The sequence below is a fragment of the Parus major genome, chromosome Z (genome assembly GCF_001522545.3).
Source record: "Parus major isolate Abel chromosome Z, Parus_major1.1, whole genome shotgun sequence".
Lineage (NCBI taxonomy): Eukaryota > Metazoa > Chordata > Aves > Passeriformes > Paridae > Parus > Parus major.
Window position 1 is genome coordinate 53,930,424 of NC_031799.1, and position 14,908 is coordinate 53,945,331.

The 14,908-nt window shown below is 40.0% G+C and overlaps 1 protein-coding gene across 2 annotated transcripts in view; it reads left to right on the forward strand.

Annotated features, from left to right (window-relative positions):
- The first annotated feature begins 523 nt into the window (after positions 1–523).
- HSD17B4 (hydroxysteroid 17-beta dehydrogenase 4) overlaps positions 524–14,908 on the forward strand; it is a 59,001-nt gene continuing 44,616 nt past the window's right edge. Inside the window, exons 1-8 of one of the 2 annotated variants that reach the window (XM_015653353.3) lie at positions 524–642; positions 3,390–3,443; positions 7,542–7,649; positions 8,177–8,236; positions 9,276–9,297; positions 9,400–9,446; positions 10,180–10,264; positions 13,073–13,260. In XM_015653353.3, coding sequence (XP_015508839.1) covers positions 582–642; positions 3,390–3,443; positions 7,542–7,649; positions 8,177–8,236; positions 9,276–9,297; positions 9,400–9,446; positions 10,180–10,264; positions 13,073–13,260 — 625 coding nt within the window. In that variant the 5' untranslated portion in view covers positions 524–581. Of the gene's footprint in view, positions 643–3,087; positions 3,171–3,389; positions 3,444–7,541; positions 7,650–8,176; positions 8,237–9,275; positions 9,298–9,399; positions 9,447–10,179; positions 10,265–13,072; positions 13,261–14,908 lie in introns of those variants that run through there. The other variant, XM_015653355.3, reaches the window with a different exon arrangement.

Here is a 14,908-nt window from a genome sequence, read left to right on the forward strand (position 1 = left end):
ACCTGTCATTTTACCCCAAAGTTCACAAACCCAAGATAGTGCTTTGTCTTTTTCAGGAGTCAAGCAGTCTGGGCTCTGCAACAAACCTGCTGCTTGATGTTAATAGCGACATTAAGACCCATTTCAAAAACACCCATACTTTCACCCATCGAATTGTTTGTAAAGACATTAGCATGCATCTTCCCTATCACTTTCCCCTTCCCTTCCCCTTCCCCTTCCCTCCTTTCCCTTCCTCTCCTTATCCCGTCCCATCATATCTCCTTCCTTATTCTCCACAACGCTTCCTCTCCCTTTCTTCCCCCTTCCTTCCTTCCTAACCCTTGGTTCCCACCCCTCCTTTCCGCACCGCTTCCTTTCTCTCCCCATCCCTTCCTCTCCTCTTCCTCCTCGCTTCCTCTGCCCATCCCACCGCACACTACAGTTCCCAGCGGGCGGCGGGACTGGCGCATGCGCGTTGCGGGCGCACCTCCCCGCCCCGTGCCGCCCCTCCCGCGGGCGGGCCAGGGCCGGGCAGTGGAGCAGGGGCCGGGCGGTGGAGCTGAGCAGTGGGGCCGGGCAGTGGGGCCGAGCGGCGCGGAGCGATGGCGGCTGCGGGGCTGAGGTTCGACGGGCGGGTGGTGCTGGTGACCGGCGCCGGAGGAGGTGAGCGCCGGCCGGGGTTCCACACCCGCTGCGCGGGGGAAGCCCGGGCTGTGCGGGCTCCGCGCAGCCGCCGCTGGCGGCCCCGGCAGGTGCCGCCGGGGCGCCCGGTCCGGCCTTGCGTGGGTAAAGCGGGTTGTTGCCGTAGAGAAGAGAAGCGGGGCTGCGGGGGAGGTGCTGTCCGTGCCGGCCCCGGCCGTGCCAAGGCTGTGCAGGGGTCAGGGCCGTGCCTCCCGCTGCCCTCGGGAGCAGCTGCTGTCCGAGGCCGGCCCAGCACTGCCCACCCCTTGGAACATAGGGGATTTCTGCTCTTTAAACACACCGGGAAGCAGGGCCGCAGCGCCCCGCTCAGCAATGGATGTCGCCTTCCAAGCGCTGTCCTGGTATCCTAAATCGTTCCAGCCTTGGACCTAGCGGCTGAGGCGTGTGACCAGTGTGGCTTCGCACAGTGCTGCCCCAGCAGGAGTGTCATGTGTGTGCCATCGGTGCTGGAGAAGGCAGCCGCCAGCCTCCTGCCGCCTCCCGGCCCGCCTTGCTCCCGGGAGCCGGCCTGCAGGCAGGTGGGAGCGGGAGCGAGAGGTCTCCATCAGGGCTGGCCTGCGCTGTTGGTGGTCTGTAGGCTTGATCTCTCCAGGGAACTTGGTCTGCAGTGGAATGCTTGGTTTTGCCAGGAAATGTTTTTGGTATTTGTTGTTATGGCGTGGGATTGGTTGCTTGGGGTTTTTTGTTGTTTTTTTTTTTTTTTTCCCCTTTTCTTATTTTTTTTTTCTTCCTCTGCATCCATGCTTTGACCTTTGCCTACTGTGATGGTTAAGCAAAAATAGCTGTCAGTGTGGATGAGTGAGAGGCAAAGTTTGTGTTTGTGATGAGCCCTTTAGGAAACTTGTTCAGTATACTCTGAAAAGGTATACTCTTCCCACGGTGGAGTTCTGCTCTCGTTTTGTGGTTCGGCACATAGCCAGAGGAGTAATTTTGAGGTCCTAGATTAACTGATGTCTTGTAAAGATGGTATTTTGGAAAGCACTGAATAGTCCATGTACATCAATTGCAAGTGATCAACCCAATAACCTGAAAGTTATCAACCTGATAATAATTGAGACCAGGCTTTTCTGCTTTTACCAGACCTGTATTTGTGGCTTTTTCCCTATATAATAAGTTTCACTGAAGAACAGGTTAAGACCTTGCATAATAGCAAAACAAGGTCACTGTGGCAGTAACAAAGTTTCTAAAAAGTATTGCACTGAGTAAAAGTTGCATGTCATAGGTGTGTGTACAGTGACCCTTGTACTCCTAGGGTTAGACTGCTTGGAAATGGTTTGTTAATAGAGAAAATTCCTCTTGCATGTTTTATTTCACAACAGCTTTTTAGTAAGAGTTGATTAAATTTAAGCTAAGATTGAGGGAGGTCCTGTTATCTTCGGATTAGTTCTAATTTTGCTTTTATTTCATTTACATCACTGTAGTTAGACTGCATTACTAATAGCATTGTTTTTCAGCATTGATTTTTTTTGGATGCTGGTGAACAGATCAGAGCTGGAAATTTATTTAGATATCTGTATCACTAATTTGTGTTAAAGTGAAACCTATTTTCACATACACACATATCTAAAAAGTGTTTCTTTTCACTTTGAGCAAATCCTTTGTGGGTTACTGTGTTGGGCATTGTTTATGCAACCTATCTTGTTTTTTTTAATACTAGTTTTGATTCTCAAGTGTTCAGCCCTTGCTTAGAAGTTGAGAAGGCCAGCACATATAGCACAGTCTGGGTTTTGTGCGCTTCTTAGTGGCTTTTCAAAACGAAACAAAAAAAGGTTTTCTTGGGTTACCTGAGCAGTAGATGTATATGCACCTCACGTATCATGTGATACTCTCCGTTGCAGAGACCTAAGGATGTCTTAAGGAAATTTTCAACTTGTTGCTGTGAGATTGGTGTGCTTCAAAACAGTCTATCCATTTCTTTTTTAAGAACTGGCTTTGAATGACTTGGTGAGGTGCGAAGAGATACTGTTTGCATTCTGACTTTTTTTCTGACTGATCATTTGAGTCTCCTTTTTTTTAGAAATGAATAAAAAAAGGATCAGTGCCATTAATCCCCAAACCTTTTAATTGGTACAGTGGATAATATATCTGTAAATCATTTATTATAATGAATTTCAAACACAACTAGAATCTAAGTCAGAGTGAAGGTTTAGGACCCTTGCTTTTGTATGTGATGCAGAAGTTATGGTCTTCTTTTAGAACAGGCAAATGATGTATCTGATTAACTGAGGAATTAGGTATAACTTTGTATCCAAATTATTGTTTCAATCTTCAGTTAAATTTTGTTCAGTTTCTTTTTCAAATCTTAATTTTAACTAGGAAAGTATCTTATTCACTTAGAGAGTAATTAATTAACTTGAAACATCCCCTCCTTCTTCAGTGTTACATTAGGACATTAAAGGTTCTTCCTTTCAAATATATTTTTCTATCACAAGCACAAAATAGCAGTATACAGCTTTCCCAGATGCTTTTCTTGAACCCCATAACAAAGCGTAAGCATGGTTTGTTTGGGTTTTATATTCTTTTGACTGGAAGTCTTGTTTACTGTTTATCTGTTTGTTTACTTTTAGATTTTGTTCGTATAAAATATTTTGAGCTCCTGGGGAAAATAATGTTTTATTTTGAACCTGCAAGGTGTTTGTGTCCATTCAGGTAACAAATTCACTCTTGTTTTTAACTTTTTAACTTTTTCTTTTTTTTTTTAAAACTAGGTTTGGGCAGAGCATATGCTCTGGCTTTTGCTGAAAGAGGAGCTTCGGTAGTCGGTAAGTTTTATCTTAACTAACTTGATCTAGACAGTAACCTTTGCTTTTTCACATAGCTTACATTCGATAGTCAGTGCCCTTTTTGACAGTAACCTTTGTTATTTAATGGTTTTCTGTCTTATCTTTTGCTGTTTAATTTTGACTCTAAGCTTTATTTTCTTATGAAACAAGTTGCCCAAGTTTGTCCAAGGGCCCACCTTTGCTGGAAAGTCAGTTTGAGTCAGATCATTTCCCATATAACTTTCATCTATGCATACAAGTCTTTACTGCAATCTGTGGCCAGAGAGTTTGTTGTCTTAGGTAAATATTGCTCAGGAGCTTCTGATATGACCATTTGAATATGTGAATATGTTGTCTTATAGTGTCTTCTCCCAACAAAGAAGTTACTGAAATGTAACTCAATAGCATTGTTTCTTTCTGTGACTCATGGGACAGAAGAGCTGTCTGGTCTTGGCGTCTGTGCCAAATATCTGTCAGTAAAGGATTTCTGGTGGTTTTGTAGTTCCTTGGTTGAACCTTAGCGGGGCATATTTAGTTGTGAAAAATGTTGTCTCACAAGGCAATCCTGAAGGTTAAGCTGTATTTTGGGTACTCACCAGCAGTCAGCATTGCCATTTTTAGATTGGCTCTTAGGAAAAAGTTTATTCACCGAAAGGGTTGTCAGGCACTGGAACAGCCAGGGAAGTGGATGAGTGACCATCCTTGGAGGTACTTAGAAGATGTGTAGATGTGGCACATGGTTTACTCCTGGACTGGGCAGTGTTAGGTTTATGGTTGGACTTGACTTTACAAGATGTTTCCAACCTAAATGATTCTGTGATTTTATGATTTTGCTGCCTGTGAATGAATTTCTACAGGTATTGTTAATGAGTTCAAGATAAAATGTTGAAAGAGATTTTGGCAAGAAGTTGCTCACTGTTTTTCTGTATGACAGTTTACAAAATTTCATAAAAATTGTTTGGTTTTACTTCATTGACTAAAAATGAGTATGTGTGTAGGCAACTTCAAAGAAAATCTAGGTTGTTTCTGTTTCTTTATGTTGTCATCTTTGATCCATTTACCATGGATGTGAATGATTCACATCCAGTTCTTATTTAACAAAAATTATGTCACTAGAGCAGTCCATATATTTTGTATATGACTCTGTAAATGGTGGTGGTCTGACCTTCCAGAATGATCTGAAAGAAAATGTATTCTGTTCCCTGACCACAGCTAATGCTTCTTTATCTCTTAGTCTTATTGTGTAATAACTAAACAGTAAGTTAAGAATTGACTGTAAGGGCAACTTCTTGTTTCCTTTTGGAAACTTCACCACACTTCAGCTTGTCTTGCAGTATTACCTCTACATGCTTCTATTTGTTTCTCTTGTTCTCTTAAAATTCTGACTTCAAAGAGTTGAAAAATTACTTGTATAAACATTTAGTTTTTTAAAACTCAAGCAGATATGAGGCTCATATCTTCCTTGTCTCTTTAAAACAAGTTCCCTTTCCTAAGTTATGGAAATGAAGGTGTGTTGTAAGAACAGTGATCAAATACTCTGGAGGAATATTTTGAGTAGTTTGAAGAACAACTTGACACCTTTGTTCACCTGCATCTCTGTTGAGTGAGTTGCTGTTGGTGTGGTTAGATTGACAAGAGCAACCTCGGTGGAAAACTCCCTGTTCTCATCACCCAAAAGCTGTCTGCTGCCCCTGTTTTTTATCATTCTTTATCTCTTTCTTGCCTCTCATCAGGAAGAGTTGAAAGCAGGAAGAAGAGATGATTTGCTTTTGTCTTGCATCCTATGTTATTTCCAGGCCTACTGTTTCTTCTGGTCTATCTGAGGCTCTTGTGTTGCTGTTTTAGTTTAGAGTTATGCTTTTGAAGCATCTCTCCTGACTTGTATCTTACTTGTACTATTGTTTGCATAGTGTAATGGTATTGAATTGCCTGAGTCCTTTAAAAAACAAAGCACAAAATGTGATCTATAAGCACACCTACACTGTTCACGTGTGTTTGGTTTGTTACACCAGAATATTGCAAGAAATCAGGTGGTTTATTGCTTAAAAAAACTTGTACTGTAGATGTCAGGTGATCTGTACCAACTGTTTCACCCTTCAGATTTGCTTCTGCTACTCTGCTAAGGACACACTCATAGCCTTAGAGGAACTCTTCTCCAAGGTTCAGACTATAACTGTGCTCTGCCACTACTACTACAGACTTTGTCACTTTTTGACTGTGTGTTTTCAACTGAAAATTGCATGATGTAAAGCTTAGGCTTAAAATAATGTTATTTGTCTATTTTGTTGTTAGGTTGTTGTTTTTTTTTTCTCTATCACACTCACAGAGCTATTTCAAAGCCTAGAATAGCTCAACTCTTTCTTGCATACTCATTTTTGTTTCAACTCCACTAGTGCCTGTGCTTGGCTAAGGTACTTTGCCACCTCTTAAAATTTTACCAAATAGTTAATTAAGCTTTTGTCAGCAAATTACTATTGAAGTGTGGGATAAGAATCTATAAACTTGGCTGTGTCAGAGAGTTGTAAGGTCTTAACAAGACTGAATGATTTGCATATGTTTACCACCCAAATTGTTCACTCTTCTTTCTGTGTTGTTCCTGATTAGCTTTCCTTTAATATCATGGATGTTGCAGGCTGAGCAGTCTGCCTGTGTTGCCTATCCTAACACATCACTACACTTAGAAATTTTCCTTAATGCCTCATTTGCGTTGTGTTGGCTGCATGTTTGGATTGTTAGATTTTGATCTATTAGCTTGGAGATTTTGTCTTCGTTTTTTTCATCAGTCTGTTAAGGTACTTGTACTTTCTGCTTCAGGCTGGACATTTTTTTGGGTTTGGTTTGGTTTGTTGATGGTTGGTTGTTTCTTCTGGTTTTTTTGATGTGTTGTCATGTCTCTCCCCTTTTGATGCTCCTTCTGGACTTTGGCGTTTTTATTTACTCTCAAATTGTCTCCCATGTTTCTACATTTCTCTTGAAGTGCTGCTCACAGAGCTGAGTATAGTGTTCTAGATGAGACTTCTTGATTGGGATAATACAGAATGATTTTGCGGTGTGTCCTGCAAGTTGTGTTTCTGTTTACATGGAGAGTTAAAAAAAGAAACAAAAAAACCCCCCAAAACCACCAAATGGGTCTATTTCATTTTGTCATGATAGAACAGACTTGGCATTGTTGTTTTTCATCAAGACCAGCAAGAATATCCTGCATGTCTTGTGGGTTTCACTGTGTCTGGCTTCTTGAGGTTAGAAGTTAGAAGGCAGAAAGCTGGAATTCACCATAGCAAAAGACTGTTCAGCAGAATACCAGTGTTGCATGTAAATTCAGTCAGTTCTGGCTTTCTTACAGATCCATTTTCAGCCCATTTAAACAACTTCTTACTATTTTTTGAAGTTCTTTGTCCAAATACAGTGTTTGTATGGGATTTTTTGGGAGTGTTTTTGTTCTCCTGGTAGTTCTGTGAAGCTGTGGGATGTGCAAATACAGGAGTGCAGCAGAGTGTGGCAACAGAGCATTCCAGCTGCCATTAGTGACACGTGCTCAGTGTGGAGTGCAGCCTGGAATAGCTCTGTGTCAGGTGGGCCTGCTCCACAGGAGCAGGATCTGAAGCTCCAGAGCAGGCACTTGTCACTTTGTTCAGACTGCTAGATCTCTTCTATGGTGGTGTTGACTGGTAACAGCTTAGCTACTGTATTAAACAGGAACAAAGTCTTCCCAGTCTTGCTTACGGTTCATGCAGTACTTAGAGACTGGAATAAATTGGTTATGATTGGGGTGTAATCTAGATCTTAATCTCTGAACTGCAATTACAGAGGTAGCCTGGGCAGGGCACACAATAATATATGGTGAAGGGGGGGAAAAATATTCTGTTTCCGTATTATTTAAAGAAAAAGGATAATGTATGTTGCACTGCTTTAAAAAAAATAATCATATGTCCTACAGTTTTTCTCTTGTCATCTGTGATTTTCAGTAAGATCCACATGAAGCAGGCTCTATTAATATTCCTTATAACCTCCAGTGTGATAATGAGGTAAGGAAAGACCATGAATTCATCAACAGATTAAGTCTGTTAACAACAAAAATTTAATTTCTTTGTTGTGCAGTGAATGATCTTGGAGTTGATTTTAAGGGATATGGCAAAAGCTCCTCAGCTGCTGACAAAGTTGTCGATGAAATCAGAGCAAAAGGAGGGAAAGCAGTACCCAATTATGGTATGTTATTTTTCCAGATGAGTGTAATGCTTTATCTGTAGGAATTGTGGTCATGTTAAATGAAAAGTTGATGCTGCTTAGTCAAAGACTACTGCCAGCTTACCAATAGCATAAACATTAAACAGGTGTACTATCATGTGGAATGGGGAGGCAGATACTAAAAGCAAGTGCACTAATTGCTTCTTTTAATTAAGATTTTTCTACCAATGCCCTTCTCTTTTATCTGATTTTTTAACATTGAAGTATTAAACAGCTGTCCATCTGTGGTTTTCAGAGGCAAAATGGGAACGGATAGTTCTTGCTTGCTTTGCCTAATTTTTTTTCTTGCAATGGCAAATGTGCTATTTAGACTTACATTGTGGGGTTGGCTTTAGGCCACATGCAGATAATGGTTGGATTTGAATTTAGTTTTCACTGGGGCTGTACATAATTTATTTTTCTTAGCTCTCTGCGATTAGTTGTTAATATCCTGGAAGTGCAGTGTATCCAGTTAATTTTATTAGAAAATTTGTACTTGTTTCTTACAGATTCCGTGGAAGATGGTGAAAAGCTTGTGAAGTCAGCCCTTGAGGCTTTTGGGAGAATAGGTACAGTTGCTGAATTCATGTTGAAACTTGTTTGCAAGTGCAAAGGCATTATAAGCAGTGCAATTAACAACGTGTGTATGAAATAAGTTTTGACAATAGTAGTACTCACCAACCCTTGATGCCTGTAGTCAGTGAAATCTGAATAAGGGGCTTTCAGCTTTTAATCTGAATGGTCAACTTTTCTTAGTTTTTTGGTGGTTTTAGCAGAAGTTTAAAGCTGATTCTTATGTGATTCTTATTTTCCTGCCCTTCAGAGTTTTGGAACTTCAATAATGGTTAGCAATTTCTATCACAAAGCACAGAGTCTGTGAAGTGTTAAAACTAGCTGCATAGAATTAGCATAAATAATATTGCTGAGAGCAACATTTCATGTTTTGGAAGCTCTTCTGCTTACAAAAGGTCAAAATGCATTAACAGAAATGAAAAAAGAAAACCCTGAGATATTTTATCTAACAATTAAAGTTCTTTTTAGCCATGTGATTGCCACTATTTAAAACCACTTGGTGATTTCAACTCAGGGTTAAATGTCTAAAAGTACACCTAATGAAATCTAACAGGAACCTAATTATATATCTGACAAGAAATTTTTATGATCCAGCTCGCTTTATCAGTTTTGTAACTCTGTAGTTCTTTTACGTTTTATTTGGGCATTTGGTTCGCTCACTGCAACAAAGATAGTGGCGCAAACTGCATAATTGGGGCATTTTGAAATTCAAAGCAGGCTTTGAAACTGTGCAGGATGGTTGCATCCTGCAGGTATTTGATTCCTAGGAAGCCAGCGTTTAAGAGCTATGCCTCCCTTTCAGGCTTTGTCCCATTGAGGTCCCTGTCGGGTTAAGACTTGCCTGTCCTGAAGTATTATGTTGTAATTATCATCCAAGGGTAGAATTAATTAATCAGGACAAAGAGCTATTGAATATATGTAATATGATGTATATGTCCAATGTTCTTCTCTGTATATATTTGGAAGTGGGTGAAAAGTAGAAACAAGCTTGTATTTTATCAGAGCATTGAATTAGTTTCCTTTTTTTTATTTCAGATATTGTTATAAACAATGCTGGGTGAGTATACCTGAGGGTTTTGTCCTGTTTGTGAGCGGGTCCCTTTTGTGTAAACAAATGTTGATCTTGTGTTTGTTTTATTTTCCTAATGTCTCATTTTAGGATCCTGAGAGACCGTTCATTTGTTCGGATAAGTGATGACGATTGGGGTGAGTTGATTTTAAAATTACTTCAAAGTGTACTTGTGTGTGAAAGGTGAAAGGTGACATATACATCCCTCCCACGGGAACGAGAAAGAAGAGAAGGCAGGGAAGGCTTACCTTTTGCCATGCAAGCTCAGTGGCAAGCTGCTTGTGTTCAGTGTGCAAACCAGGTCTGTGTTGCAATGCATGGTAGGTGTATGTAGTTCCAAAGGGGAAGGAGGGCTTTTCTTCCCTCTTCTGGTTGCCAAATGGAATAAGTAAAAGAGCCATGTGAATTACACACAATAGTTTTTGTGAACAGAACATTCCTAGTGCCAGCACGGAGTGGATGAATACTAAACAGGCTTAAAAGACCCAGAAAAAAGAAAAAGCAAAACCTTCAGTGAGGTGGTAGAGTGTGATAAGACAGTGGAGGAGACTTTTACAAAGATAGTCTATCTTCTGTAGTTCTTGTCTGAGTCTCCTAAAGTGCAGGAATTTTGAATGCTTTTGAATTCTGTACAGGAGAGCTCCATCTAAGAGGCAGTTGTATATGGGCAGCCCCTTCATGATCAGTGTATGTTCAAGCAAGTACTCACAAGTGATCTGTCAAGACAAAAAAAAGGAAAAAAACCCCATCATACTTTTAGTAGCAGTTTCAGAGTGTGAAGAGGGTGCATTTTTATTACTAAGGAACGTGGTGCATTTCAAGTTTGGAGAAAAATCCCGGAATTACTAAATTACGTCAATTTGTTCCTAGATATAATTCACAGAATTCATTTGAGGGGATCATTCCTGGTCACCCGAGCTGCATGGAATCATATGAAAAATCAGAAATTTGGCAGGTAAAAATGTGTCTTCTGTTTTGCATTTTTCAGTAGTGTATAAGAGGCTGATGCATGCCCAAACAGTGAAGGAAGAGTTGCATTGGTTTTTTTCACTTTCTCAGGGGTGAAGCAAAATCAGTTCAAATGGCTTTTCAGTTCTGATTCCACTTCTCCACTTCCTCAGCCCAATGTTTAAAGTTTTTTTTCCAGTATATTTAAGTGTATTTTTCTGACTCTCCCAAACAGAAGTTGTAACAATGTAAAAATAGCATTTCTGTTAATGAGGACTGGTTAGAAGTGTTTGTTAGTTGTGTGTTACTGCAAGTTTTAGGGACACGTGTTCTGCTGCTTCTTATTCAAATGACTAGTACATGCAATTCTGCTCGTAGGTCATGGGTATTTTTGTTTGGTGTTTGGTTGTCATGAGTTTTCTTTGTTTGCCAGTTTTAACCCTTTGGACAAATGTACTTTTATGGGAGTGTTCTTAGTTTGTTTTGGTATGTATTACTGTTAACTCAAAAACAGTGCAGTGAAATCAGATCATAATTTTAATTTTTGTGACTTTATCAAAAACCTTATCAAAGCACTGATTATATTAATCTTAACTGTACCCACATGTTGAAAACTGTGTGAGTTGTTTTCTCATCCTGTGACCTAAATAAATAACATTCATTCTCATCCAGGGAAGTGAACTGTGAGGAAGTCTTAGCAGAAGTCTTAAGTCTGGGAGTTTAAAATTAAATTATTTCTTCAAAAACAGCTTAATTCTAGAATTGCATCCTTTTAGGAAAATGCTTCCTTTGTCTCCTTTTCTGTATTTGCTAAGATAACAGTGTTAGGGAGTGTTTCTGCACTTTATGGATAGACATGTGCCATCTGAATAATGCCTGCTTTATATAGAGTTTGTAGCTTTTCTTCATCATGTTGAACCAGTACTTGCAAGACATCTCTTTACTTGGATTAAAAACATTAGAGTATTGGCAGTGAGGCGGATAAAAAAATGTGAAATAAATGTTGATCCCTATGCAGTGTGTTTACAAGTAGATTTGAACAGAATTACACAGATAAGGCTTTGTGTTGGTTTTGCATGACTTGGTTTTTGGTCGTGGCGGGATCAAAGAGGTGACCTCTGTGTGAAACTCTGGAAGCTTCCACCATGTCCAGCAGTGCCTATCCTGTATGGCTCTGAAGATGGACATGCTGCTGGCCAAGGCTGGGCCAGTTAGAGGGGATGGTAACGCCTCTATGATAACAGATTTAAGAAGAAAATCAGAACAAAAGGACACACAGTTTTTTATACACTGAGAAGAGGAGGAGGTGAGAACATCTGAGGGAAATGGCATGGAGACACCAAGGTCAGTGGAGACGGAGGGGAGGAGGTGCTCCAGAGCCAAGATTCCTCTGCAGGCTTTGGTGAGGACCATGGTGCAGCAGCTGTGCCCTGCAGCCTGTGGGGATCCACAGGGGATGCAGAGATCCACCTGCAGACCCTGGGGAGGTGCCCAGGCTGGAGCAGGTACATTCCTGGAGGAAGCTGTGATCCAGTGGAAGATCTGGTAGAGAGAGGGGACCCTGCTTCCAGGCTGGAGCAGCCTGTACTTGGAGGATGCACCCCGTGGAAGAGTGACCTGTGCCACAGCAGTTTGGGAGGACTGTCTGCCCATGAGAGACTCACATTGCAGCAGTTTTGGCAAGACTGCTGCTCGTGAGAGTGGACCCATGCCAGAGAAGTTCAGAGAACTGTCTCCCAAGGGAGGGACCCCATGGCCTCAGGGGAAGCACTCCTCTTCCAGAGCAGCAGAAGAAAATCTTGGTGATGAACTGACCAAACCACTATGCCCTGTCTCCTTGTGCTGTCAGTGGGAAGGAGGGAGGGGCTGAGGGAAAAAAAGGGCTTATTTTACTTCTCATTATCCTTCTCTGTCTCTGTTAGTAATAAATTCACTTTATATCTTTAAGTTGAGCCTGTTTTGCCCTTGGAGTATTTTCTCCTGCTCCTTATATCAACTAATGAACCTTTCATTAATTTTTTTTCTCTCCTTTGCCTAGCTCTGGCAAGGGAGGGTGAACAAGGTGAGCTTTGTCAGTGCCCATCATTTGGCCAGTGTCAAGCCACGACAGGCTTCCTTTAAAAGTGAAGATGTAGACCTATTTCTTTTGAATTGAGATCACCTGTAGCACAACATTTTCTTGCCTCAAACCAGCTGTGAACTGCAGTGGTTTTAGAGCTCTCATGTGAGCAGTTCAGTCACCTCCAGAGCAATAATGGGAACAGCAAAGAGCAAGACATTCCTTTCCTGTCTTATTCTGTCATGCATTTAATGCATATTAGAATTCTTTGGAGGTGAATTCTGTGAGAATTGATCTTCAGATATTACCAGGTAGACAATATTAAGGGGAGTAATTTTCAGTAAATTAATTTTTTTCTGAGTGATGAAACCTTTTATTAGTTGTAAGAATAATACCACCTGAAATGCAGATATAAATGAAATTTTCTGTGGGACCCAGTGTCACAGAATGTCTTTCCTAGTATGTATTATCACTCAGATAATAATTCCTAGCTGTATTATCACTCAGAAAGCCTTATGACTGTTAGTTTTCTGTTACTCTGCTAATGCATAAAGATTTGTGAGATGTTTGCTATCCAAACACCAAATATTAAATAGTTACCTGATTGTTAGCAAAACCAACAAATAATCTTTTAATATTGGATACTATATTTTGTGGAATATGGAGACCATAATGCCAGAGCTGGAGAATGCTGTTATGTAGAATCAGATAACTTGAAGAAATAATTTTTTTGTTTTTCCTTTCTTCTTCCCTAAGAATAATTATGACATCCTCAGCTGCTGGAATATATGGAAACTTTGGTCAGGCAAACTACAGTGCTGCAAAACTTGGCCTTTTGGGTCTTGCAAACACAATTGCAATTGAAGGGCGGAAGTATAACATCCACTGCAACACAATTGCTCCTACTGCTGGATCCAGGCTGACCCAGACTGTCATGCCACAAGGTGAATAATTTAAGGTCTACGTGTACTGATATTTTTCAGTGAAATGAAACACAATGAACTTTCTTACCTCTTAGAAAATGCAAGTCCTTCACACTTCATGTACTACCCATTCATTGTTCCTACTACCTTTTTGTCCTTGAACTGTCAACTTATTTGCTTACTTACTGCTTTGTCTGTTGTGAGGAATTCTTGCTTTCTGCCACAAGATATGAAGCAAGTTTTCTCATTTGCAAAAGCAATTCCATGTGGCAAGGCTTTTTAGTTGTAATCTCTTCCAAGATCCTCCTACACTAGTGGAAAGGCTTGTTTGTTTCATCACATGGGACAGCAGGTATGTGCATAAGGTGTCTGCACTTGTTGCAGTATTATCTAATTGCAAAATACTGTGTTTTTGCACAACGTGTCATGTGTGTACTTAGTGGTTCCATGATCAGCAAGAGATTATAGTAACTGGGTTGCCTAATTTTTCTTTCCTGCACAGCTACTAATCTTTGAATGTTTGAACAGGTTTGACAGAGTACTGCATGAGGAAATTCAGTGCAAGGAACATTTTAGGAGACAGCTGTGTATAAGTGTAAACTTAGGATAAATAGACTGACTAATTACTTTCACAAAAGACAAAAAGAAAAAGAATTTGTTAACAAAAAAGGTCTGTTAGAGCTAATTGCTCTCAGGAAATCTTCTAGAATTAGCCTATTTCATTTTACTTCTGACCTTTTCCTTTATGATGGGCAGATATCAAAGCCAAGGAAATCATCACATTCATCAGGCTGATAGACAGGGTATTGGAGAGTAATATATTTTGTACATTATACACAGATTGAATGCTTGATTTTGTTTGACTGAAGTAGCCAGATTTTGATGTAAATAATCCAGGTGGTTATGACTGTTAAAGAACAGTCATATAGGCTGTAGGTTCCAGTGATTTATTGCAATTGTTTATAGAAGATCCAAATACATGAAGCATGCAGCGTAAAATGGAAAAAAAGTAGCTGGCAAGTTCTGAAGGTATTTAATCTACATAGGATGATAAAAAATACCTCATAATTTTCTTTCTTAGTCATTTTAAGTAGAGTGAGATCCTTTGTTCTCTCTGTAAGTACTTACAAGCTCTGGTGATTTATTTCTTGTCTTGTTCACTCCATCCCTCTCCAGTTGCTCATATACTCTCAAAAGATTTGAACACCACAACTTTAAAAACATTTTCAGATGTCTTACCAAATTATCTTCATTATCTTAGTCAGGATTTTGCTTTTTGTCTTCAGATGTCTGTAGACACCTATGCTTTCACGCTGTTGTACATTGCTATACATGGTTATGTATGTTCAACTTGACCCACATATTCTTGTTCTTGCTAAGAACTCTTAAATGCAGATTGCATCTTTTGTGTGGTTGTGAGTTCTTTTAAAATTTTAAATTTTTTTTTAAAATTTAATTTGAATTTTAATTTAATAATTTTAAATTATTTTAAGAGTGGATTACAAGCATTAATGATAATAGTATAGGGACAGATTTTAAGACTAAATTATGTGCGGCATAAAGTGGAATACTTTGGAAAAACCAAAGGGGCTTGCTATGCACTTACAACATGCCATGTTAAATGGCATTCTTCTAATAGCTTTCTTCTACTTTTGTGCTCATTCTCATT